The following is a 26901-nucleotide window of genomic DNA, read 5'->3' as shown; positions in this document are numbered from 1 at the left end:
TGATCCAGTGTTACTACAGGAAGAAACCTAAACTAAACTAACTTTATTTAAACTGGATAACTCTAACAGTTCCAGTAAGGATCATGATAAAAACGTGTTTCCTGCTTTTCAAAAAGGTTTCAAAATTTTAGGCTCTCGTCAAACTAAGATTACTTGCTATAGAAGTAATAGAACTCTTACAATACCATTTATAAGGTCAACAGGTCAAAATTTTCCGAATTTCATCTTAAAAAAATGATCATCAAAGTTGTTATGGTAAAAATTTAATGCGCCGCCGTTTAAAATTACTTGTTAAAAGACATATTTGCTTTAAAAGTAACTAGCCGTGTTGTCGTTATAGGACTGATGACAGGGATAGCGTTGAAATAACTTTTTAAAATACAGTTCAACCGATAGATCACCATGTTAGGACTGATTGAAACGTGACAGGGTGTTTGGTTATGTTTTGAAGGCATTTTTTCAAGATATGCCGCATTAATCGCACAAAAAAATTAGTCCAATTTGCACTGTAAACTAAAATTATAGTCTTGGTAAAGTGATGGAAATAATCCAGGAGTGAAAGAGATCGTCAACTCGGTTGTGAGATTTGGAAAAATGCGAACAGAATAGCCCTGCAATGTGTGCAGATTTTGCTTAATTTGAAAACTGGTTTCGGTACGATGAAAATTTGAGAATTTGCTCAAAATACGCGCCGTCATATTATAAGCGGGGTCTGAGGTAGGCTGGAAATGGGCGTTACCCTCTCTTCAAATTAAATACGCGGGAAATTTGGGTGGCCCCATTGGCACAAGAATGTTTTGGTCAAATTTTTCCCAGCTTCATTTTTACGAACACATATCACCAAAGAATGCTCTTTATATCAATTACTTCCTGCTATTTTTAAAATGCTAACGATATTGGTAGAAGGGCTTTTTGATAAGCAGTTCATTGCATGAAAACTATACGAAAATATTCAGGGCGAAACAACTGCAAATTCGACGTTTTTAAGCTGGTTCGTTTAAGTGTTTCACAACGTCACGTTTTGCACAACAAAAGATTAAAAAGGCTTTCATCTCAATGTGAATAATCTATCGACACTTGAGTAAGACTTCATATGACATATTCGTAGTTTTGACACGGAGAAAAACGACGTTAAATTTAGGAATCGAAATTAAAACGAAATGCATGGTTGTTCTTCAAAGCTGGATTCCGTATATGACATAATACGACCTATTTTCTTGTAAAACAGCCGTAAAGTCCCTCGAAATCGTCGTAAATCCCTTTCACGAAGCATTAACGCGAATTTAAAGCGATTATGACATTGAATTACGACAAAACTTGCCTTGTTGATAGTCAAATTACTAAATATTTCAAAGCTGAAAGGTTTTATACCTGATAATGAGAGATTATACTCCACAATAGACCAAGAGTTAACTTCGGATTTCCATTGACAATGTCATCATTTCGTATGTTGACTAACTTTACCTGGTAAATACAACAATATTTTTTTTACTCCCAGAGCAAAATAAAACACGGTTAATAAAATAAATGAAATTCGGTTTTCAATTTTAACTATATCCTGCCGTGGTGATTGTTTTGTTTTCCTCTGTTTTCATTTTGTAAATTGTTACAAATAGCACATTTCGCAAAAACTGAGAAATTTCAAATGTATTATGATGCATTTTGGGTTACCTTTTGCGTTTCCAAGAAATTCAGAACGTGTCCAACGTTGTTTAAATGATGAACTCTTAATCTTCCCTTTTCACGTTTCTGTGAAACAAGAATATCATCTGACATTAGACAGAGTAAAACACTAAAGTAGGTCACATCTGGGTGCATTGCAAGCTAATGGGTTAACAAGAGACACTGACAGATAGTTTTGTTAACTTATTAACTGACAGTACTCTTCCACTGATGAGTAAAATCATCTGACATTAGACAGAGTAAAATACTAAAGCAGGTCACATCTGGGTGCATTGCAAGCTAATGGGTTAACAAGAGACACTGACAGATAGTTTTGTTAACTTATTAACTGACAGTACTCTTCCACTGATGAGTAAAATCATCTGGCATTAGACAGAGTAAAATACTAAAGTAGGTCACATCAGGATTCAATGTGGGATAAAGAGGGTTAACAAGGGACACTAAAGGATAGATTTTGTTACATACAAACTTACCAATTTTTTGCCAGTAAGTATTTCCAAAAGCGTGATCAACTTTGTGCCATCTCGCAAATCCTTGAAAATATCCTTCACTTCGACATTTGCACGCGCCTGGAAACATTCAAAGACAACGATATTAAAAAAAAACATTCAAGAATATATTCAGACATAATGAATGGCAATGAAATTGTAAACCATGACTGAACCACAATAGCTAATGGGAAACAGGTCTTGCAACTTAATCAGTCAAATGCATTACAATTAATCAACTTCAAGGCCATGATAAACTAATATATACCTTGCCATATTGCATGTTCACCCATTTTGTGAAGGTCTTTTTCTGAATTCCCTCTTGTTCGCCTGGAAAAAAAGGTTGAATTAGCACAAACAAATAGAAAATACTAGGAGTTTTAAAGGCTTAATGGTAAGTCAAGAGCTATTAGCTGTGGTTTTAGGAGCATTTATAATAAAACTATCTGTCAGTGTCTCTTGTTAACCCATTAGCTTGCAATGCACCCAGATGTGACCTACTTTAGTATTTTACTCTGTCTAATGTCAGATGATTTTACTCATCAGTGGAAGAGTACTGTCAGTTAATAAGTTAACAAAACTATCTGTCAGTGTCTCTTGTTAACCCATTAGCTTGCTTTAATACCTCAATGATATCACAAAATACAACTTGCATATATTGCATTAAATTTTGTTAAATCCAGTTATCAGTGTTCTAATTGATGAATTTGTAATACAATTAGCTGTGACAACAGGTAATTATTTACAGTTGTGCAGGGGATAATTAACTTAATTAATTTGCTAGAGTTGTCTTGTAACCAGATGCACTTTATCCTAGCAATTTGATTTGGTAAAATGAATAGAAAACTTGCTCTTTCGTGGATGGGTATACTGACAATCAATTGCTTGGCAATTCTCCATCAGTTTAACTCTATATTCAAAGCTGCCTAGTGGTTTGTTCAATCTGATTTTATTTCTAGACATAATTTGCTGCCAAGGCAACTGTTGTAATGCTAAACAGAGTGATGTAAATTTCTAAGCAAGTGCAAATTGAATGATATTTGAGAAATAAACCTTGTTATCATAACTTAGAAGTTAACAGCCGAGGTGAAATCATGTTAGATCTTGATAAAATACTATATATGGGAGAATTACATGCTAATGGGGGTTAACAAGAGACACTGACAGATAGTTTTGCTAACTTATTAACTGACAGTATTCTTCCACTGATGAGTAAAATCATCTGACATTAGACAGAGTAGAATACTAAAGTAGGTCACATCTGGGTGCATTGCAAGCTAATGGGTTAACAAGAGACACTGACAGATAGTTTTGTTAACTTATTAACTGACAGTACTCTTCCACTGATGAGTAAAATCATCTGACATATTAGACAGAGTAAAATTCTCAGAATTAAGTTCAAAGACTTATGTAAACATAGTTACATTTATAAACTTAGTAATCGCCTAATCAGGACTTAAATATATTTCTGAAACTTATATATTTCATAAGAAAACAATAAGCATACTCTTCATACAAAAATTATGGACCATGTTCCCAGACAAAATAGGAATATAATATGCATAGAGTATACCACCAAAATAACAGATCATATGTACATATAAATAAAATATATATCCACTTAGATTTCAACCAAAGAAAATGCTAGCAAGTGGACATAATATAGAATACCTTTATAGGAGTCCATTGTGCCAAACGCAACTCAGAAATGTTGTTTGGTTACCCGAAATAACACAATTCAAATGTAAATCTCAAATTTCTCCCACAGTGAGAGAGTTACAACCAATTGATTTGAAAACAAAGTCCTTGTTGGTGTAAATATATCAGACACAACAGAAGTTATCCTTTCTCAAAAGTCGATTTCGAAAATCTCTACAAAGAACAGCCTCGGCCGAGATAGTTTGCCAGCTAGGAGATGGTAATCGATTGAATGGAGAAGTTTTGATTAAAAGAGTCTAATATCCATCCACAGGAGGTAATATTTTGTTACATATCAAATATTGGTTGGATCTAATTGTTATGAATGAATAGCTTAGGGCAATGTCTGTAATATGAACTAGGATATAAATGACCATCTTTTGTGATTATTTAAACTATCAAAACTCAATCTAATTCATTAAATATTGGAACAGGATGAAGACGATGTCGTATTTCTTTCATAGCTGAGATCTCAGGCAATATTTGAATGCTCTTTAACGATTAAAAGCTTAAGAAATTGAAACCATTCATTGAAATAAATCAATATTTGACACGCGAGGAAAAGCGACCGGAATTGTATAAATGAATGCTTGGCTCAAATGAATGCGTCTTGTGGTCTAAGATTGCGGTTTTTTATCGTGACAAAAAGCTTTGAAACTAATGCTTTTATCGGCGAGGAATGATTAAACGCCCAGTCCATTTGAACAAACAAATATGTAAGTCAACAATGTCAGTAGAAACGCATTAAAAACCTTACGCTGATGACAGGCAAAAGCAGAATGGTAAATCTATTATAAAAACATAGCTTGTCTTTTCAAAATACAGCGCTGGAATAGCCCAGAATGCTGAAATTACGAAGCAGAAAGGACACAAAGGATCGCACAGCGAGATAGATTGCTGCATATCAAGATTAAAACAGCACGAAACATTCCTTTCACAAAAACACACCCAGAAATACTTTCAACGCAACTTTTGGTTAACCAAATAGCCGTAAAAATTCGCTAAAACTTTACAGAAAGTAAAATTCACATCAGGTTTTTATGCAAAGGCTTTACTACGAAAGAGTTCGTGGTATATTTTGAAGTTTTTGACAACACGCTGAGCCGTTGTAAGTCAACACTTTGTGGCAAATGAGATTATTAAACACGCGAAATTAAACCGAAATTTAAATGTACAAAAGAAAGTTTGATTTGTAAACTGTCGACCTGAGAAGCGTTGGAGTATTACCTAGAATAATAATGCACAAAGGATTGGAAGAAAGGCTTTGTTTACATAGGTTAAAATAGCTCAAAACTACAGACAAAACATAGCCAGTGTTTGCGAGAATCCTTTCGACAATTGAACACAGTATGTTGGCAAGTTCACCTCGTGAAAAGGTCAAAATATCAACAAAACGATATAAAACGGAAATAAACTAGCGTGATGTACATCAAGACCGCCTTTTACTCTCTCATATTGAACTCAAGTAAACTAAATACTTCAAATATCGGCCCAAAATTATACATAAAAGAAGAGTGTATATTTTTAAAGCGCGTTCATTTGCAAGATCTATTTCGGGTCGCCTCAGAATTTGCGTGTAAAATCGATGAAAACTTACCCGATTTTGACTTGATTCGAAGCGTAACATCTGCACTCAGTTCGTCTTCGGTGAAATCAAACCCGTGGCTCATTTTTAAGCCGGATTTTCTACAAAAAATCGACGGATTTAAAGGGTAAAATTTGCAACATGCAAAGCAGCGTCCCTTTAAAAAATTTCCTGATAATCAAATTTATATTAAATTTACTCGATCAAAATACTATGAGCGAAGCTACGAGACACGATTCTGTGTGAAATGTAAATATTTTCCCCTCGAAGGATCCATTGTCCCGTGAAAAGGCCAATATCACAATACCTTTTATATTTTAAACTCGATTATAACAGGTCCAAAATATTATGTATAATTCTCCGGCAACTCGCTGGAATTTCCGTGAACAAATGGTCTACGCGAAGCGGCAAGGTATTTCAGGCAATATTCTTGTCGTCTGGCAACAGGAATGGAGTTAAATTCGTCGAAAAAAGCGTCAAAACTCGATGAATACTCGAGTTAAAGACGTTTTTAAGGGCTCCATTGCTCCTTTGACCACAAAAGATCAAGCGATTTGTGTACTTCCGATCTTCTTCCGAGGAACCTCCGTCGCCTTCCGATGATAAGCCTTCGAGAAATTTCCACCCCCTGATTATAGCACAAATGCTTATAAATCTGCGATAGATTTTATCCATTAAAGGGGGGTGCAAGGCAAAAATCCTAACTATACGCAGAATTTGAATAATTTCCGTCCTCAACCTTTTCCTCCCCCCGTGACAGTCACCGGAGCTCATCGAGCGTCCATACCTTGCTGTGCAAAATAGCAGGGGGGAGCTAATGTTTGTGAACTCTACCGTTAAAAAACTATTCAAAGGATGCATAAAAGAATGTTAAAAATGCAAAATTTCTCCAAGTTGAACATTTACAATTAAAATTTGGGCGAATTTTGCATTTTTTAAACGTTTTCTGTGCACGAAAAGTCATCAAGATTAGTATATTTATTAAAACATTCAAAATTTCCCTCTCAATTTTATGTAGTGTAGTCCTTTTCATTTTTCATGATAGTTACTAAGGATTTTAAAACATTTTAATAAAATTACACCCTGAAGATCATTTTACCAGATGTCGTGTCGAGAACTACCAAAACAGGCCAAGTCCCTATTGAATTTAAATTAGATCGCCAATAATCCAGCTTTGTCATTGGCTAATTTTTATGAACGCCTATTGGCCAGAAATGCTACCCTCGCTTGTCAACTCTCATGCAACTCTTGTTCTCGTTTGATCAATCAATGATAGTTGATGAAACTCTCATGTAAACTCTCGCTTGTCAACTCTCATGCAACTCTTGTTCTCGTTTGATCAAGCAATGATAGTTGATGAAACTCTCATGTAAACTCTCGCTTGTCAACTCTCATGCAACTCTTGTTCTCGTTTGATCAAGCAATGATAGTTGATGAAACTCTCATGTAAACTCTCGCTTGTCAACTCTCATGCAACTCTTGTTCTCGTTTGATCAAGCAATGATAGTTGATGAAACTCTCATGTAAACTCTCGCTTGTCAACTCTCATGCAACTCTTGTTCTCGTTTGATCAAGCAATGATAGTTGATGAAACTCTCATGTAAACTCTCGCTTGTCAACTCTCATGCAACTCTTGTTCTCGTTTGATCAAGCAATGATAGTTGATGAAACTCTCATGTAAACTCTCGCTTGTCAACTCTCATGCAACTCTTGTTCTCGTTTGATCAAGCAATGATAGTTGATGAAACTCTCATGTAAACTCTCGCTTGTCAACTCTCATGCAACTCTTGTTCTCGTTTGATCAAGCAATGATAGTTGATGAAACTCTCATGTAAACTCTCGCTTGTCAACTCTCATGCAACTCTTGTTCTCGTTTGATCAAGCAATGATAGTTGATGAAACTCTCATGTAAACTCTCGCTTGTCATCTCTCATGCAACTCTTGTTCTCGTTTGATCAAGCAATGATAGTTGATGAAACTCTCATGTAAACTCTCGCTTGTCAACTCTCATGTAACTCTTGTTCTCGTTTGATCAAGCAATGATAGTTGATGAAACTCTCATGTAAACTCTCGCTTGTTAACTCTCATGCAATTCTTGTTCTCGTTTGATCAAGCAATGATAGTTGATGAAACTCTCATGTAGATTCTCGCTTGTCAACTCTCATGCAACTCTTGTTCTCGTTTGATCAAGCAATGATAGTTGATGAAACTCTCTCATATCGTGAGCGCGTGATCACTAAACAGTGATTCCTTCCCACACTATTGTCGAATTGAACCACAAGGTGACACAATTTCCATTGATATTACCATCCTTCCTTCCTCAAAGACGCTGAAAAGAATATATCAATGAATAAAAGAAATAACCAAAACAATATCACAATACGTCTCCAGTTCTTGCATAAAATGCGATACGGGTTCATTCAAGAGTCATCATTACATCCCAAACGCTTCGGTCAGAACAGCGAAGCGCTTTTCCTAATCGGATAAGTAAATTATATTTGAAATATTAACACTATGGTTGTGGATCCGTGGTGGATAAGCGATTCCCGTCCAACCGACAGAGATATTCAAAAAATCTGTAACAAGGTATGGTTTATTAATGGTTTGAAAACGTTTTTCGGTTTAAGAGGATCCCAAAAGACGTGTAGGGAGTTTGTAACAATAGTGTCAATTGTCAAGTGTAAACAACCTTGAAGCCGAGCTATCAGTAAACTTTGACAATTCTTCAACAAGCTGAGAACTAGCTAGGAACATATCCTGATTGCCAAAGTGTTTACATTAAAAAATAGGTGAAATTTACTGTAGTACGTCACGATATAATTGAATACGTTTTTACATTCTTGTTCAAAATATTTACGTGATTTTTTTCGAGTTTTCTTTCAAAAATAGTCAACGAAAACATAAGCCTAAGTTTTGCGGTTTAAAGGTATTCAAAATATGTCGCGAAGTGTTTTTTTAGGGCCAATATATCCGTTACACTAAATGATTTCTTTCTTAAGCACTTCAAACAATATCAAGTGGGTTTTTTTAAAGTTTCTCGAGCACTTTGTAAGCCCTCAGGGGAAACTATTTGATTTCATGAGTGACGTACAGTCATCAGTCATCACTGAATTGAACCATAACATGCAGTTGAGCCAAATTTTAATATGATTATGAAAGTATTCATAGGTTTAAGAGGAGATATTTCTTCATGCAATAGCACTAAAATTTTCAGCATTAAAAATGTTTTGCAAACCTGAAAAGTATCGACAAAGTATGTTTACTGTATAATCTCAAAATATTCTGAAAATGAAAAGATTTCTCGGGATACGCCGAGAAGAAAATGACACTTGAATCGAAGCTTCTTTTGTATTCATTTCAGTTATAATGGCGTTGACATTATAACATTGTTGATAGCCGCCGCATTATATTTTGTAATAAATCCTTTGTTTGGTGTTTTGCATTCACTAAATACAGTTCAAAACTTAGTTCACAACATAATCTAAAGAATAAAGGTAAAATAAATTAATTTTGAGCGGTACGCCGAAAAGATTTTAGGTTTTGAGCGTTTTCCCGCAAAAATATGCGGCATAATAAAAAATTTCCTCTTAACCATTTACACTTAAATCGTAGCAGTTGAGACCAGAATATATGTTGTAAATATATGAGTATGTTTTATCCCTAAAGGTTAGGCCAGTTGCTGAATATACCGCTGGGAAATCACGAAAATGCAAAGTGCCTTTTCCAAGATTCGTAGTTGTAGAATATAAAACCCAACTTGAACATGGAACGAAATATTTTGTGAAGGTAAATAGAGCGAAATCTCCATAGTTGATAATGGAAAACGAAGTGTTATTCTGGCACAAGTTGCGTATGTTAATTTCACTTGTAGAGACTTGGAAATATTTAAGTTTTTAAATGAAGTTATTGCAAGCTTTAGCAAAGAGTTAGTTAAGCAATGTATACAGTATAAATACCCGTTTTCACTTGCGATTTTTTGTGCGATTTTCTTCTTTTGAGAGATGTGAACGAGTGAATTAGTTACTGGTGTTCAAATATGAGTTCTTAAACATCACAGCATTCGTAACTTATTACTCGTTCACATCTATCAAAAGACGAAAATCGCTTGCAAAAATCGTATTTTCGATGCATCGTAGTCATTTAAGCACCGCATTTTTATTAAGGTCGACGCTGGCGTGTGTTACGTACATCTTTGCATCCATCAGGATTACGAAGTCGGAGGTGGTCGGATAAAGCTCGAGAAAATGTTGGTTAATCTAGACGAGGATTATCCCTTAGAGTATTTTGAATAAACTAGCAGCTGTTTATCTAGAGAATATAGAATACCTACTTATTGTAAAGCAAATACCTATTGTGCTGTCATTTAAAAAAAGATATAAGTTCTGTACTTAATTTGCCAGGGGGAAACGTATTTTTTACTTATTAAGAGCAATCTGAACAATGATAAAAAAACAGTGTTTATTTTAAGATATCTTTGGGAATCGCAAAGAATAAAATTAGTTGCTAAACTTCACCGTTTACAGTGCATATATAGCACAAAACATTTCTTCGTTTAGTTCGTTAAAACACCGCGGAAATTGGCAAGACTTGTCACCGCAATTCTCAATACTTAGGCTTCAAACTTGGTGAGGAAAAAGATTATAATTCTTGGCCTGAAATATGGCCATATTTGCGTTTTTTAACTGATGCAGCCAGCGACTTTAATAGAATTATGTTTAAGACTGTTTAGCAGCTTCTTATAGCTTAGCAGCTCCAGAAATAATCTGAGTCACGCTGTGTTAGACCTCGAGAGACTCGATATTTCTCTCAATATACAAACCACACTAATATTTGGGCATAAACAACTGCTACACAATTCAATAAAGCTTAAATCTCACAGCACGAATGCGGGAAAGCCAGGTGATTTATCCAGACTTTTGATCGACAGTTCTCGGGCTGAAGGCACTAACGAGAACGCAGAGTTGACTGTCTGAATGTCTTTGTTGCTGTTTTACTGCTGTAAGGTTGATCAAAATGCTGATAATACAGTAAATGTTTGATGTTTATGAATGAACTCTGCTATAGTTTAATTCATTGCCTCCTATATCATGCAGAGACTGGGGAGAGTATTCCGGGGTTAATTTAAGGTAGTTTTTAGTCGATATAATTTTTTTTTCGAACGATATCCGTTCCATATATGTTTAATAACAGTGTTTTTTGTATGTAAAAGAAAAATTTGGAAAGAAAAAAAATTGCGGAAAGAAACTAAAAACACCCAAAAGAGATCATCCAGCCTATGCCACAATCTAACCTGGTTATACAACCGGCTGCAATATTCAGCATAGTTACAACTACGAAAGGTGCAAGGACAGTTGCTATAGGAAGAACTCCCCCCCCCATAACTCACATCTTAACGGCCGTCTAAGGGAGATGCACTACGGCCCCCAGACCATGATGTATGTGCACCTAACCGTTACGTCTCAGTGAGAAACAGAGTATGCATCGCCACAAGCCTAGCGCGTCATAGACGAATCAGCTACAGTGGCTAGCCCTAAGAGCGAAGATAAATTTAACGTATTTAAGCTTTTCCTGGTCTCGGGAGGCGGTCCCTAACAAGTATATGCATAGAAAACGACTTATAAGGCACACGCTTGGAAATGACAAGATTTAAACGCCTAAACGTTTTTTAAGTGTTTTTAGCGAGAAATTTTATTGTTTTGATATTCTTTTATTGTTTTGAAACAATCCTTGTTGGTTTTAACGTTAAAATAATCGTCATTCTCAAAAGGAAACTCAATATAAATGACTGAACGGCTTAGTTTGCTAAAATGTTTTGTTAATCTTGTGTTTAGTATAACCGCTTGATTCGCCGGTACAATTTGGGCCTAAATTGTATGTATTTATTTCACAAGTTTTCAAATCGAAGTAAAGACTAAAGCTACAGACATGCACTTAGCCTTTGGTGAGGAAAAAGATTTATATATACTTAACAAAGCTTGCTTGAAGCTTGCACTGTTGCACACGGCAAAAACAAATCGTCTGAATTAATAACTGCCGCTATTCTCAATACTTTGGCTTCAAACTTGGTGAGAAAAAAGCTTTATAAACACTCAACAAAATATGTCTTGCACAAAGGATTTGATGCTTGCACACGGCAAAAACGAATCGTCTGAATTGATAACCTTGTGTGTACTTTAAGCCTCAAAATGGCCGTTTCACAGCTGTCAGATGTGCTTGATAAGCTGTCAAAAGATTGCAGAATGCGTATTTAGAAGAAAAATTGAACTTTTTAAAGTTATTCAATAGTTTTCTCTTTGATAGCGATACAGAAATGCACAATTGTGAACCAGTGTTTATAGATTTTCGGCTTGAAACTTCATAAACACCAATTTCTACGGTGTTCTTCTTTATAGAAGAGTTTTTAACATCCTTACTATATCCATCTGAGATCCCTTTTCACTACAACTGCATGTCCCTTCCTATCCACCGTTATCCCAAATTATCGCTTAATTGCAACACGTTTCTCGTGTTATTGAATAGTTCCAAATTTCCAATGATTCTTCACATTCTGTATGTGAATTTCAGCTTAGCAGGTGAAATACTGTCGTCTCGTCTGCGATTAACATACGGCAATTCTTGGCCTGAGAGATGACCATATTTGCGTCTTTTAACTGATTCAGCCGACGATTTGAGTAGAATTATGTCTAAGATTCTTTAGCAGTTTCTTTGCTGGGCACGAATGAACTTGGACGGCGAAACATGAAATAATTCGACTCACGCTGATGTTAAACCTCGAGAGACTCGATATTTTCTCCCTATACACAAACCGCACTAATATTTGGGCATAAACAACCCCTACACAATTGAATAAAGCTTAAATCTCACAGCACGAAATGCTATTTTGTGCGTACGTCTATAAACAGGGGAGTCCTTTGTGGGAAAACGATTCGCACTTCGACAAAACGACTTGAATTTCACACTTTATGCATGAAATAATTCACATAAATGCAATGAACTTCAAAAGCAGTTAAAAGATACCAAAGACTGCTATCTTAATCCGCTAATATTTGCTTGTTTGGCTAACATATTACGTTTTTGTATAAGTTAATGTTTGTTTTATAATTCTTTGAACCGCTGTGAGATTTAATAAACTCCAACGGAGACACGGTGTATCAAAGATGCCGTTAATTACACAACGCTGTGCCTCGACTATAGAAAAACAATGCTATATCAATTCTATAGTTTGGCCCAAAAAACATTTTATTGTCTGCCTAAAAGCCATTATATCTCTGCCCACAACCACGGCTGTTGTATTCGTAAATTATTAAACGTTTCCGGCTAAGTCAAAACATAAGGTTTACCACAAAAACTTCATTTTGGTTAAGTTAATTTAGTTTAATTTCGCTAGCAGATTTTCGCACGCAAATGGTAGATTTCTTCGCTAAATGTGTTTGTAGACAAAATATTTGTTGTAAAGAGTTACAAGTTAAAACAGGTTGCCCGTTGCTCGCTTTGTTCGACGGAATTCAAGACAATTAATCATTTTGATGACAGTCAGTGCTATCAATAGATGATAATTTTCAGATAAAAGTTAATTGTGTTTCATACAAAATGCTATTATCGCCGCGAGACTTCATTCATTGTCTCAAGCGAGCCATCAGGTGACATCGGGTAAACTCTGTGAAGTTAAACGACGTTTTTTCGAAAGGTATGTGCATTTAAACTCGTTTTATTAAACCAAGATTACCTTTGAGTTAATACTTAGCCGTTTTTTACATCAAAATTCACTGTGTTTGCCGACTTTGCGTTCTAATAACATCCCTAAGTGTGTACAATGCCAATGGGTGTTAAAATTGAATGTTTTAACGTTGATTTTTTTCGACACCGGAGCTTTGGAAGTTTGCAATTGTTTAGCATCTGTCACGAATGCCTTAGGCTTCCTTTGTGAGTAAGAAATAATACCTACAGCAATTTTTTTTCTGTACAAATCAATGAAATTCTACCTTTACTGCAATTTGAAGTGCCGACAGATATATACGTGTGGTTTTAATCGACAAATCTTTGCGTATATAAATGAACATTTTAACTGATAACGGTATACCTTTCTATGATTTGGAATGACAGACGGCGGAGGTTCAAATATTACAGCGAATTTTAAGCTAGTCTTCTGTTGATAGGGATTTTGCGCTTTTTTAAAGGACTTTATCCTGTAAAATCATCTTTTTAAAGGCGTTCCCTGGCTTCATTAGGACAATTGAAGGTCGTTTGAGAAGAAAACTTTATAAGGCAATGACCACCTGGTATTCTGCAAATTAAAGGAATTTAATTTCCTCAAAAATCCAATTTATCATCGATGAAATTTGCGCACATTATCATCACTTAATAGAGCTGCAATTTTTGCTTAGATTTCCAGAAATCTTTCCTCGATATCTTCGGTGGCTATTTTGGGAACGTTTAGCGGGAAATTATCGGTAGAATTAGAAAAGAAATGGCTTGCTATTTTTTTACTTTGAAAGCTAGTGGCCGGTAATGTGAATTTTGAAATTAGTTTGCTAACTTCATAAATATATTATATGTGTAATAAATATATATGTATACAATCGCCCTGTGTACTAAAATTGTATAAATAACTTACAATGGTATATGTATGTCTAAGAAATATTTTCTTGACTAAAATGAACGATAACGATGGAAAATAGTTGGATAATTTTTATTTTTAACTGAAAAAAATACATTGTGAAAGGTGTTCAGAAATCTATAAATCACAGAATATATTATACCGAGATCGAATTTTATAAAACAGGGGTGAAATATAGACGAGCTTTGCTTTGAAAGAATAAAATGAGATATATATTTCAAATGCAAATGAGATACAGTATTTGAAGTACCTAAACATTTGCAGGCATTTTCTCGTTTTTCTGGGGTTAAGAAAGTGTGTTATGATGTGGTCCTTATATTGACGTGGTTTAATTAAACTTGGGAAACCGCTGAACTTGACACAATGTGGACCGCAGCAATAGACAGAGGCATACCACGCATGGGGCAGGATTTTTTAAGTGCATTATGCATATCAGATCTCTAAATCTACTCTGTTAATCAGATCAACGCTTTAAATATATGCCGTTATGGTAACAACAAAGCATACCAGGGAATATAATATATTTACCCCTGTAATTGATCTCATACAGCGACACTGTGTCTTGCTCTGAATATCGCTTGTCGAAGCAAAAATATTTTAAAAATCACAAAAGAGTTATTCACCGTATTGTGAAATTGCAAAGTTTTCATTGCGAACGGTAATAATTTGTTGAAAACGTGCCGTAATCTCAGCCTCAACGTATAAAATGCAACTATATCGATACAAATTGCATGTTGACAATTTCTACAATTATATAGGAATATTCTTTTTATAAGCACAACAGCGGTATTTGACGAGCAAAACTGCTTTCGTGGTAAACGTTTCCTTTGCCATAGCTATACTCGGAAAAGATAAGGTTTCATCGCCTAATGGTACTCTTCGACGAATTTATTATTGAAAATATCTCGGCTATTATATGCACACAGTTGCATAAACTATTAACGGACAGACAAGGCATTGTTTTATAGATCGTGCATGACAGCGCGAAGGATTAGCCAAATTCAAATTCACCATGTCATATAAGCCGAATAATCTGTCAATCAAAAACATGTCTTAATGGAAAATACGTCTGTTTTTGAACAGAGATTTTCTCCGATCAAGTTTATCTTGAAAATACAGAATGTTATTCCTCGACGTTGCAAAACGCGTTGCAAATTAGCGCAGAGTTCTCAAGATGCTCCACACCGTTACAAATTAGTAGCAGAAGCTCGCTTTTAGATAAACAATGGTTAATTTTTTCAAAATTGCGAGTTTATTAAATCCGGACAGTTCGTTGCAAGAGGCCTGTTAACTTAATTACGATACATCAAAAGACATTAGAAGCCTCACAGCGTCTACAAGGGAAGCAAAGCGCTGTGTTAGGCACATACTCTGTTGCTTTGTACAAAGATATTCAGCACAAATCGACTTCGAAACGCATCGCAATATTCAATTCAACGCGTCTACGATGTCCGTTTGACGTTGCAACGAAGTCATTTCGTTCTTAACAGTTCTTTTAAGAAAACACAAACGTTATTTGCAAGGTAACTCAATTATTTTAATGGCTCGTGCTGTTCCAATCTGACGGATTCGACAATTTATGAATTAGCGATCAAAAAGCAATTCAGTTACGGTTTTTTAATGTTTTGTAACGCTAGATTTATAGAAAATGACGCTTGCTGGACCGCTAGAAGGAACAGTTCAGGATTGATGAGCAATCTTGTGTAAACATGTTTGTTTTGTTTAGGTTTCCTCCTGCATGTGGTAACACTGGATCAATAAGAGATGATCCTTACTGGACCTCTAGGAAGAACAGTTTAGAACTGATAGAGCTATCCAGTATAAATAAAGTTAGTTTAGTTTAGGTTTCCTCCTGTAGTAACACTGGATCAATAAGAGATGATCCTACTGGACCTCTAGGAAGAACAGTTTAGAACTGATAGAACTATCCAGTATAAATAAAGTTAGTTCAGTTTAGGTTTCTTTCTGTAGTAACACTGGATCAATAAGAGCTAGATGATCCTTACTGGACCTCTAGGAAGAACAGTTTAGAACTGATAGAGCTATCTAGTATAAATAAAGTTAGTTCAGTTTAGGTTTCCTCCTGTAGTAACACTGGATCAATAAGAGATGATCCTTACTGGATCTCTAGGAAGAACAGTCTAGAGCTGATAGAGCTATCCAGTATAAATAAAGTTAGTTTAGTTTAGGTTTCCTCCTGCAGTAACACTGGATCAATAAGAAAAGATCCTTACTGGACCTCTAGGAAGAACAGTCTAGAACTGATAAAGCTATCCAGTATAAATAAAGTTAGTTTAGTTTAGGTTTCCTCCTGTAGTAACACTGGATCAATAAGAGATGATCCTTACTGGACCTCTAGGAAGAACAGTCTAGAACTGATAAAGCTATCCAGTATAAATAAAGTTAGTTTAGTTTAGGTTTCCTCCTGTAGTAACACTGGATCAATAAGAGAAGATCCTTGCTAGACCTCTAGGAAGAACAGTCTAGAACTGATAGAGCTATCCAGTATACCACTAAAGTCAGTATGTCAGACCTAAGGACGCCAAGGTTATATAAACAGACTAATTTAAAGTCCATTATTATTTTTCTGGCACATGCAGCGAGTATTTTGGCTACAGAACTAATGAAAGAATATATCAAGAAACTCGTGATCTCACTACAGTCATTAAAGTTATCACATAATTGCTAATTCCACCCGTAATTTATACATGCATATATGCCAATAATTATATATCCTTAAACACGCTTAATACACCAGACTTTTGTGTAAACGAACGGTCAGATAAGAAAAAAATAATTTTGTTCACGCGAATAACAGTTAGCTGCGGTATACAACTGAAACTTACAAGGAAATATTTGCTTGCATGAGTTCATGCATATAGGGAATAGCTTTCCAAGCTTTTAATATAGCCTAAATCTTCATGAATATCATTGGATTTCAAGAGCGTGCATACGCCAACGCGCAGTTTAACAATTTATTTCAAATAAAAAAGCCCGTTTACTTAAGCATCGCCATTAAGACGCTATTCTCATTGGCTCGTCGTTTCGAGAAAAACATGCGTTTATAATTATAACCAGCAATTTTTAAACGCTGGGGTTACGTTTAAAAGCATTCTCATTGGGGTGAAGGTGTTTGGAAAAGCTAAAAGCAAAATATAGCATTACACGGCAGAAATTTGTGCAGTTATTATAAAATTAAGGTAAGGTCATCTGTAAAATAATAATAAATATATAACTCAAATGCGCTTATTATTTTAGGCAATGAATTTTATTTATACAGATTTCATACTGAATTTATATTATTAATCCAGTTTTACTGAAACAGGGAACCTATAAATTAAACTAATTTATTTATACTGGATAGCTCTATCAGTTTTAAACTGTTCTTTCTAGAGGTCCAGTAAGGATCATCTCTTATAGATCCAGTGTTACTACAGGAGTAAACCTAAATTAAATTAACTTTATTTATACTGGATATAGCTCTATCAGTTCTAAACTGTTCTTCCTAGAGGTCCAGTAAGGATCATCTCTTATTGATCCAGTGTTACTACATGAGGAAACCTAAACTAAACTAACTTTATTTATACTGGATAGTTCTATCAGTTCTAAACTGTTCTTCCTAGAGGTCCAGTAAGGATCATCTCTTATTGATCCATGCAGTGTTACTACAGGAGGAAACCTAAACTAAACTAACTTTATTTATACTGGATAGCTCTATCAGTTCTAAACTGTTCTTCCTAGAGGTCCATGCAGTAAGGATCATTATTTTCTTAGTTTACCTAACTACATAGCTATTTAATTGCTATTTTAAAACGAAAAGCTATATATGTATATACGTATAATAAATATATTTTTTTACACTTAGTCTAGTATATATCCTTTTGTTGTCTATAGACATATATATTTTAAAAATATATTATAATGTGTGCTTATAGAGTTCAAGAATAATACAAAAACATGCAAGCGCGTTGATCAATAGCTGTAAGTTGATAAAGAAGTAAAATTATGGGTTGGGGTCTCCGCTATGTCTCATCAGCAGCTAAGATGCAGATAAACACTGCCAGCTTCAAACAGGTGGTCAATAAATATTGCATTATATTTATAGTACAACTCTTGCTCGCAAAAGCAATAAGCATCCGGTCTTTTAAACGGAAATAGGCTCCTTGCAAATGAATGCAAGGTCTTGGAATTGAAACGGTATAAACTTATATAAACACAACGGATATAAAGGTTATTCCGAATACATCCATTGTGCTCATCAAAAATTTTGACAAATACACGTGTATGCAATCATATCAGTTAAACTCTGTATATTAAGGAGATCAGGAGATGAAATTCCTACAAGAATATTTCTTGTAGCTACGATTTTATCTCCTGTAGATGACTCAGAATTAAATCGAAATATAGAATGTAAATTTGATTGTGTATTTGAATGAATAAATTCATTGCCGTACAGAATGAATCTATATTCGTTATATATACAGCGAAATGGAAAGAATTTTAACCATTACTCCTGCAAATTCAGTTCATATCGTTTGGTAGAACGACTGGTGTAAGTGAATATTGCTTTTGAATAGTCTCTCCTTTAAACACACATAAAACACTGCAGTATTACGACTAAAGAAACCTTTAAATAAACTATAAATAAACACTAAGTTTCGCATCTAAGTTGAAATAAATCGTGCTTTTTTTGTCTGTCGAAAACAAAGAATATCTAATGCCAATAAAAACGAATTCGTTTCACGAAGTAAAACAAAAATGATTAGTCATAAAGATTAACAATTATTATTGCCATTAGTAATATTGTCGTTGCTCATTAGGAAATGTAAATGAAACGGTCTGTGTTTTCAAATTACTGGCCGAAATATATTGATTCTTAACGCGATGTTTTTGAGAAAAAAATTTCGTTTAACGAGAAAGATTTTCGGCAAAAACCTAGCCTCAAAATCCACTCTTAATATAGTTCAGCGAACAGCCGATAATGAGTCATCTGGAAGATCCGAAAATTGACCGAAAATTCTATTGACATAGAATTAGCAAATAACAATCACGAATTCCTTGGACACGCGTTGAAATTCCTCGTTCTTTACTTGAATATTATTTCAAAAATATCCCGAAGAATTGCACGATGTTTTTATATAATTTACTGAAATAAAGAGCTCGAATATTCGAGAAAACGCTCCTGTAAAAAGCAACGAATTATTTGGCGCCTCGAGGATTGGGATAATTCAAATATTTGCCGCAGAATTGAATGCAATTTCAAAAGCATTTTACAAACAATTTTAAGTAGACAATTTGGTCGAAATTAGGAATAATATATTCTAAGCCTTTACTTAAATATTTCTGTTCGAAAATAGCTTTCAAAACTATTGAATTTCGACTAGAAATCTTTCGGAAAGTGAAAATCCACTTTCTAAGGATATATCGGAAAATCTGGACGTCTTGCTGTGAGCATACCGCTGCGTAAAACGAGCCCGCGCGCACGTTAGGCGGAAAACACCTGCCTCGCATTTATCATAAAACTAGAAGTTTCGCCGTTATTTGTATTGTTTTGAAACCTGCAATATCTCATCGGGGTTCATTTGAGTGCATAACTTAGAAGCATGTTTTCTAAACTTGGCTTGTGAAAATGAAGATATTAGCGAACCTTTTTGTCTCATTTTTAATCAAAGTAATTTTATTTTGCACGCAAAATTGCGCCATTCATGTCTCTAAATTGCAAATTATTAATAAAACTGTTTGCTCAAAAATCGTAGCTCGTTGCTGATCGCGTGGTTAATGTATGAGGTATATAGTTTCGTGCCAGCCTGTTTTAATTCGCATTTCGGCAGGATACATACGTTAGAATTCAGATGTAGATATCTGATTCCCGATAAAAGTCATTGTCGTTTTCATTATCTTCGTTTGCCGAAATTTAATTGCGATTTACGCCAGTCGATAGTTATTCAAATCCGTGAAAAAATATTGACTGTGAATTTGCATTGAGACACGACGCGACAGATCGAAGCTTGTCCTGTTTTATTTACCAGAATATACACGATTTGGTTGCATCAATAATTTCGTCTCCTGAAGCGCTATGGACCGTTCAAATGAAGACAATATGAACACGCAAACGCTTTTAGAAACGACAGCATGGGTATGTTATGAAGTATTATTGCTATTTCTGTATGATTGTATAGAATTCAGCGTTACAACTGACTTGGCTGTAAAATATTTCACATATTCAAGCATTTAAGAGCTTAGTTTTTTTGTGAGATGGAATTATTGGGTAAAATTCAGGAATCGGGAATTAAAATCTTATATCAACTTCCTTGGCACATATTAAGTAATATCTTATACGAGTTTGCGTGTGTAATCTTGTGATGTATTTTAACGTCTGGTGGCTATTTCCATGTCGTAAAATTATTTCATAAACGATCATTCATTGCAAACTAGACGTGCTTAGGAGAAGCGAAGAACGGTTTCGAGGGACAAAGAGGTGAAAATAAAAAGACTAATGTTGTTAAAAATTTACTAGTGTTAAAAAATTCAAATAGGCCTTCTGCTGGATAGATTTGATTAATACGTTAAATATCGCTGCTTGATAAAAAGCCCTTAATTCATCATCACTTGCGAACCAATTTTCGGCTATCTTTTAAGATTAGAACAACATCTTGTTAGATACGAGTAGATATACCTTGTTGCGATTGCAAGGACGGTGTATTTTTCTGCTCCTGAATTAGACTCGAGATGTTATATTTAACAAATTTTAAAGTCGCTATGACTATGTCCAAAGTGCATTGAATGTTTAATGTATCAATGGCTGGCTTGTTTTGAGGTGTTGTATTAATTAAAGACCTGTTTCCACTAATAATGCAGTGTTCAGGCTCGGATCGTAGAGAACAAAACCTACCTTTCGTGACATTAATCTGAGACACTATTTCTGTCGAGAGGATAAATTTACTGAGCTTCAAGCATTACCGCTGGATTGCGGTACCGATGCTACAACTTAAACCGTCTTAAATTAAGAGTTCGAGCTTTTAACGACTATAATAAGATTATTACTTGACCTCTAGAAGAAGCTGACATTTAGGAACTGATAGAGCTATTCGGTATTAATAAAGTTAGTTTAGTTTAGGTTTCCTTCTGTAGTAACACTGGATCAATAAGAGATGATCCTTACTGGACCTCTAGGAAGAACAGTTTAGAACTGATAGAGCTATCCAGTATGAATAAAATTAGTTTAGTTTAGGTTTCCTCCTGTAGTAACACTGGATCAATAAGAGATGATCCTTACTGGACCTCTAGGAAGAACAGTTTAGAACTGATAGAGCTATCCAATGGTGTGGTAATATATCTCAAATTCCTACAACTATTTAAACTTAACGGTGTTTCGTTTTATTTCAGTAATGAGGGGTGTCTGCGCTAAAGTACTCTGGCTCACAGCCTGCCTCGTCGGGGCATCGTCTTTCACGATGGCTTTGCAAATGCCATTTGTTACGAAGCCTATCAGCAAACACGATATATTTCTTCGCTTAAACGACGTGAAATCGAAGACACAACCGGAAGAATTTCATCGTTACAACATCACCTTCGCTGCTAAGCAGCTCCCGATGGGAAATATGAGTTTAGACGAACGTTGTAATCGCGGTCTACCGTTGTCTGTCCGTTGGACCAACTATGGTCCTTATGGATCCCTGGTCCGTGAAACCAGCAATATCACCAACAACGATGGAGTTGGATTGACTGGGATCTTTCCAAGCGTGATAAACAATGTTTTGAAAGAATGTTGCCATGCGAACACGCATGTCGTCTACGGACACTATATTAAAACTCTCAAGGAACTGGAGAAGAGTTTATGGGACGGGTCTCCGGAAGATATAATGTTTCCCATCGGACTACAAAGCATGGATATCAAGGAATTTAAAACCTTGCCAGTCGTGCCTCTGTTGGTCGCGCCAAGGACGACTTTGGTCGTACCGGAAACCGATAAGAACCGAGGACGAACAATTGAGTTGTTCCAGACGGTTGGGATGGCCTGGCCTATTCTGCTGTTTATCGTTCTCGCGGCCATATTGTCTGGAATGTTCATGTGGACATTGGTAAGCCCGTGACACAACGCAACGCAATAAATCACAAGAGAACGCAATTAAACGCAACGCAACGCAATAGAACGCAACGCAACGAAACACAACGCAATCAAACAAAACGGAACGCAAAACATAACGCATTAAAACGCAACGCAATAAAACACAACGCAACGCAATGAAACGCAACGCAATGAAACGCAACGCAATGAGACTAAACGGAACGCAAAACACAATGCAATAGAACACAACGCAACGCAACGCAATGAAACGCAACGCAATGAAACGCAACGCAATGAGACTAAACGGAACGCAAAACACAATGCAATAGAACACAACGCAACGCAACGCAATGAAACGCAACGCAATGAAACGCAACGCAATGAGACTAAACGGAACGCAAACACAATGCAATAGAACACAACGCAACGCAACGCAATGAAACGCAACGCAATGAAACGCAACGCAATGAGACTAAACGGAACGCAAAACACAATGCAATAGAACACAACGCAACGCAACGCAATGAAACGCAACGCAATGAAACGCAACGCAATGAAACGCAACGCAATGAAACGCAACGCAATGAGACTAAACGGAACGCAAAACACAATGCAATAGAACACAACGCAACGCAACGCAATGAAACACAACAGAACGCAATGAAACACAACAGAACGCAATGAAACACAACGCAAAAAAAAACAACGCAACACAATAAAACGCAATAAACACAACGAAACACAACGCAACGGAAAGGAACGCAATAAACACAACACAATGAAACACAACGCAACGCAACGCAACGCAACGGAACGCAATAAACACAAGGCAACGCAATTCAAAAACGCTGGTCTATTAACACTACAATTCTCACAGGATCATTTCAAGAATCCAGACGAATTTCCAATGAAATTTACGGAAGGAGTCTGGGAAGGATTTTGGTGGGCTATTGTTACCATGACAACAGTGGGGTAAGCGTTTGCCAGGAACGATTATTTCAAACTAAACATTGTAAATAAAATCTAAGAGAAAATAGAGCCTATATTAGCAGAGCCTATATTTGCCGCATTCAAAATATTCCGACGAAATTTTACAATTTACCTATATTTAGGATTTCCGTTCCAGATTCAGGGATAAATTTGGTTTAAAATTTAGCTTATATTCTTACGTTTCTCTGATGTTATTAGATACGGTGACCGCGCACCAAGGTCCATATTAGGTCGCCTGTTTTGCATGATTTGGATTATAACTGGAATGAGTATCATCGCCATTTTAACTGCAATGGTGACCGCGTCGCTTTCAGCCAGCATTGAGTATCGTTTGGTTGTCCACGGCTCGAAGGTAGGACCCGAATCACACCTTTATCGAAACTAAGAATGAACATTACGCACATCTTTACCAAAAACTTAGCTGTTGATCTTGTTAGCACAGAAAGAAATTCTATTTTTTCAGATGGGGGCTGTCGATGGTAGTCAAGAAGAAAGAATTGGAACTGGAATGAACGCTGGAATCAAAAGTAGGATATTTGAAACTTTTACTAAAACACAGATAGAGTAGGACACTCCTGTCTCGTCAACTTGGGAAGACTTGAAATTTTTATTCATATCAAATCAACTTTATTTAATGAGGGTAGCCACGTCAGTTCAAACTTAAATTAATGTGAGCCCTGAATGAACTGAAACGCGACGTTATTCGTATTTCTTTCTATCGTCACAGCTTTTGACACACCAAAGGATGTCGTCGAGGCTCTGGTCGATACAACATCACTGGAAGTCGCAATAATGGACAGTTATCTCTTATCCTATTACCATGAAGTCATCAAACGTGAACCAGTTAGAGTCAAGGCAAACGAAGAACTACCAATCAACTATGGCCTATCCTTAGCACCAAACTCAGAGAACTTTACCCAGTGCTTTATAAGATACATCAAAAACAATCCCCAGGATATTTTTGAAAGTATTCGACAGAATTTAAATCCGTTAAAGGTAAAGGAACGCTTTGTTACAATCGTAAACGAAACAAATAATTCAACACTTTACATGAAGTATTAAAAATTCAGGCATTCTGATTGGCTTAGCTTGAAAAACGTAACAAAATTTCCCGATTAGTTTGAAACGAAATTCATCGTTGTTCCACCAATCATTCTCGTTGTTTTATTCGTAGAATCCGACAGATGACGTAAGCGAGGAATTGATCGCCTCGCAAGGATTCTTGGGTGAAAAAGATTTTCATATGATTTTGTACGCACTTGCTGGCTTTCTAGGAGGCTTCTTCTTGCTTGGAATAATTTGGGAGTTCTTTATCTCCAAAATTATATGCAGTAAGTTTTTGGCGTACGCAGCAAGTTTTTTGGCGCATGAAAACAAACCAAACAAGAAATAACTACACAAAGTAAATAACCAAATAATCAGACAGGGAGACAAACAAATAAACAGACAAACAAATAAATAGACGAAGAAATAAACAGACAAAACAAACAGACAGACAAATTTTAATATAGCTTAGTGTTCCCTATATAGTTACTGAATGCAACGTTAGCTGATCGCTATATAGTTACTGAATGCAACGTTAGCTGATCGCTATATAGTAGCTGAATGCAACGTTAGCTGATCCCTATATAGTAGCTGAATGCAACGTTAGCTGATCCCTATATAGTAGCTGAATGCAACGTTAGCTGATCCCTATATAGCAACTGAATGCAACGCTAGCTGATCCCTATATAGCAACTGAATGCAACGTTAGCTGATCCCTATATAGTAGCTGAATGCGACGTTCGCTGATCCCTATATAGTAGCTGAATGCAACGTTAGCTGATCCCTATATAGTAGCTGAATGCAACGTTAGCTGATCCTGATATAGCCAACTGAATGCAATGTTAGCTGATCCCTATATAGTAGCTGAATCAAACGTTAGCTGATCCCTATATAGCAGCTGAATGCAACGTTAGCTGATCCCTATATAGCAACTGAATGCAACGTTAACTGATCCCTGTATAGTAGCTGAATGCAACGTTAGCTGATCCCTGTATAGCAACTGAATGCAACGTTAGCTGATCCCTATATAGTAGCTGAATGCAGCGTTAGCTGATCCGTATATAGTAGCTGAATGCAACGTTAGCTGATCCCTACATAGCAACTGAATGCAATGTTCGCTGATCCCTATATAGCAACTGAATGCAATGTTCGCTGATCCCTATATAGCAACTGAATGCAATGTTCGCTGATCCCTATATAGCAACTAAATGCAATGTTCGCTGATCCCTATATAGCAACTAAATGCAATGTTCGCTGATCCCTATATAGCAACTAAATGCAATGTTCGCTGATCCCTATATAGCAACGGAATGCAATGCTCGCTGATCCCTATATAGCAACTGAATGCAATGTTCGCTGATCCCTATATAGCAACGGAATGCAATGTTCGCTGATCCCTATATAGCAACTGAATGCAATGTTCGCTGATCCCTATATAGCAACTGAATGCAACATTATGAAATTAATTTATTTTCAGAAACGAACAGAGCACCGAAAGCGAAGAAAAAAAAGAAAAGAAAAGTATTTTTGAGTCGTTGATTGGATTCAGACTCTCTCAAAACCCACCAATGCAAAATGAAGACCGTGCTCAAATCGAGCTGATTCAGCAGAAAACTGACAAAGTTCGTCAGTTAATACGAGAGTATGAGGAATTCTACGAATCCTGGATGGAAAAGTTGAAGGAAGCGACTGAAGGCAGCGAAGATTTAAAAGGTTTTGGACCAGCGAGTGCGAAATGGATGATGGTTACCCACAATGGAAATAACGGAAACCCAGCTTAACCACGTGACCAATCTTACCGGGTGATCTAAAATGGCGGGAAAGGACCGGGACGAGTTGTCAAATAAAAACCATTTCTCGGTTGAAACAATTTAATATCTCTTGAAACACACTTTACTTCGGTTTCAAATTCATATCAAAGCTATAGTTCTTATATCTAAACATAATCACAAAATTTCGAATGGTTTCATAAAGAATAACATAGGATATATTTGGTTAAATTCTGCAGAATGGTTTTCTATTTTGACATTCCTTCTGAGCCAGCGGTTGACTGGCTAAAATATGCGCGGGATCACTTGGTATTTAAAAAAATCGAACTAATTGTATAAGAAAAACGAACAGGGAAATTATATAGGTTATGTACACATGAAAACACACAAATCTCCACGTGAAGTGTCGAATACGTTTTGTCAACAAATACCTAGATAATATATATTAGTTTTTTGCGCTTAATCAGAAATAAATTGTTTATAGATTTAAAAACAATTTAAAGACTTTTCACGCAGGAAATATTTTCTTGCGACGATATTTAATTTCATAAAAATTATTGCTTACCCGGGACAATTTCGTCGAGGATTCGCTGAGTCAAGGATTCATATGATCCAAATAAAATTCGCAAAGGACCGCTTGGCTGTTTGACGGATCAGAGTTTGATAACTTTGTTTATATGAATACAGTGTATCTTGATTTGACTTATCATATATTTAAACAGAGGTTTTGGTGTTCAAAAATAGAATATATATCTTTCACTGATGTACAATATTTGTAATGAATTATAGATTTCATTTGCAATATATACGAATAAATATTTACCCTAAAACAATTGCTGTGTAATAAAATATACCTCAAAATACTGCCTGGTGTTATGGTAATAGAAATTTATCGACTGTCAAGAAAAATCAGTTCACTGAAAATTTATTTCTTTTAATTTGAAAGAATTTTAACATCT

The 26901-nt window shown here is 35.8% G+C and overlaps 2 protein-coding genes and 1 long non-coding RNA gene across 19 annotated transcripts in view; 2 read left to right on the top strand and 1 right to left on the bottom strand.

Moving 5' to 3' along the window:
- The window catches only part of LOC114537661 (dystrophin-like), an 88692-nt gene extending 82700 nt beyond the window's left edge, over nt 1–5992 (bottom strand). For 14 of the 15 annotated variants that reach the window (XM_028558759.1, XM_028558752.1, XM_028558751.1 and 11 more), the window contains exons 1-6: nt 5762–5992; nt 5467–5555; nt 2440–2501; nt 2157–2252; nt 1672–1749; nt 1372–1464 (exon numbers count right to left, since the gene is read on the bottom strand). In XM_028558759.1, coding sequence (XP_028414560.1) covers nt 1372–1464; nt 1672–1749; nt 2157–2252; nt 2440–2501; nt 5467–5539 — 402 coding nt within the window. In that variant the 5' untranslated portion in view covers nt 5540–5555; nt 5762–5992. Of the gene's footprint in view, nt 1–1371; nt 1465–1671; nt 1750–2156; nt 2253–2439; nt 2502–3842; nt 3963–5466; nt 5556–5761 lie in introns of those variants that run through there. The other variant, XM_028558757.1, reaches the window with a different exon arrangement.
- Nucleotides 4160–9852, top strand: LOC114537663. Its single transcript, XR_003688608.1, has 3 exons — nt 4160–4445; nt 9121–9240; nt 9618–9852. It is a non-coding gene; the product is annotated as an uncharacterized LOC114537663 (long non-coding RNA).
- Nucleotides 9853–13064: 3212 nt separating this feature from the next.
- On the top strand, nt 13065–26230 carry LOC114537681. Of its 3 annotated transcripts, none has more exons than XM_028558781.1 (8): nt 13065–13141; nt 21458–22152; nt 23017–23111; nt 23328–23481; nt 23593–23656; nt 23857–24125; nt 24304–24460; nt 25651–26230. In XM_028558781.1, the coding sequence occupies exons 2-8, from the start codon at nt 21460–21462 to the stop codon at nt 25710–25712; spliced, it is 1494 nt and encodes a 497-aa protein (XP_028414582.1). In that variant the 5' UTR covers nt 13065–13141; nt 21458–21459; the 3' UTR covers nt 25713–26230. The 3 variants fall into 3 exon arrangements, with proteins under 3 accessions (XP_028414582.1, XP_028414583.1, XP_028414581.1); XM_028558782.1 differs by lacking the exon at nt 13065–13141 and adding an exon at nt 17174–17271; XM_028558780.1 differs by lacking the exon at nt 13065–13141 and adding an exon at nt 19775–20207.
- Nucleotides 26231–26901: the final 671 nt, after the last annotated feature.

The sequence above is a fragment of the Dendronephthya gigantea genome, unplaced genomic scaffold, assembly GCF_004324835.1.
Source record: "Dendronephthya gigantea isolate DGI-Jeju-01 unplaced genomic scaffold, DenGig_1.0 000161F, whole genome shotgun sequence".
Classification (NCBI taxonomy): domain Eukaryota; kingdom Metazoa; phylum Cnidaria; class Anthozoa; order Malacalcyonacea; family Nephtheidae; genus Dendronephthya; species Dendronephthya gigantea.
Note: the sequence above shows the minus strand (reverse complement) of the source record. Positions and strands in the feature narration are given on the sequence as shown.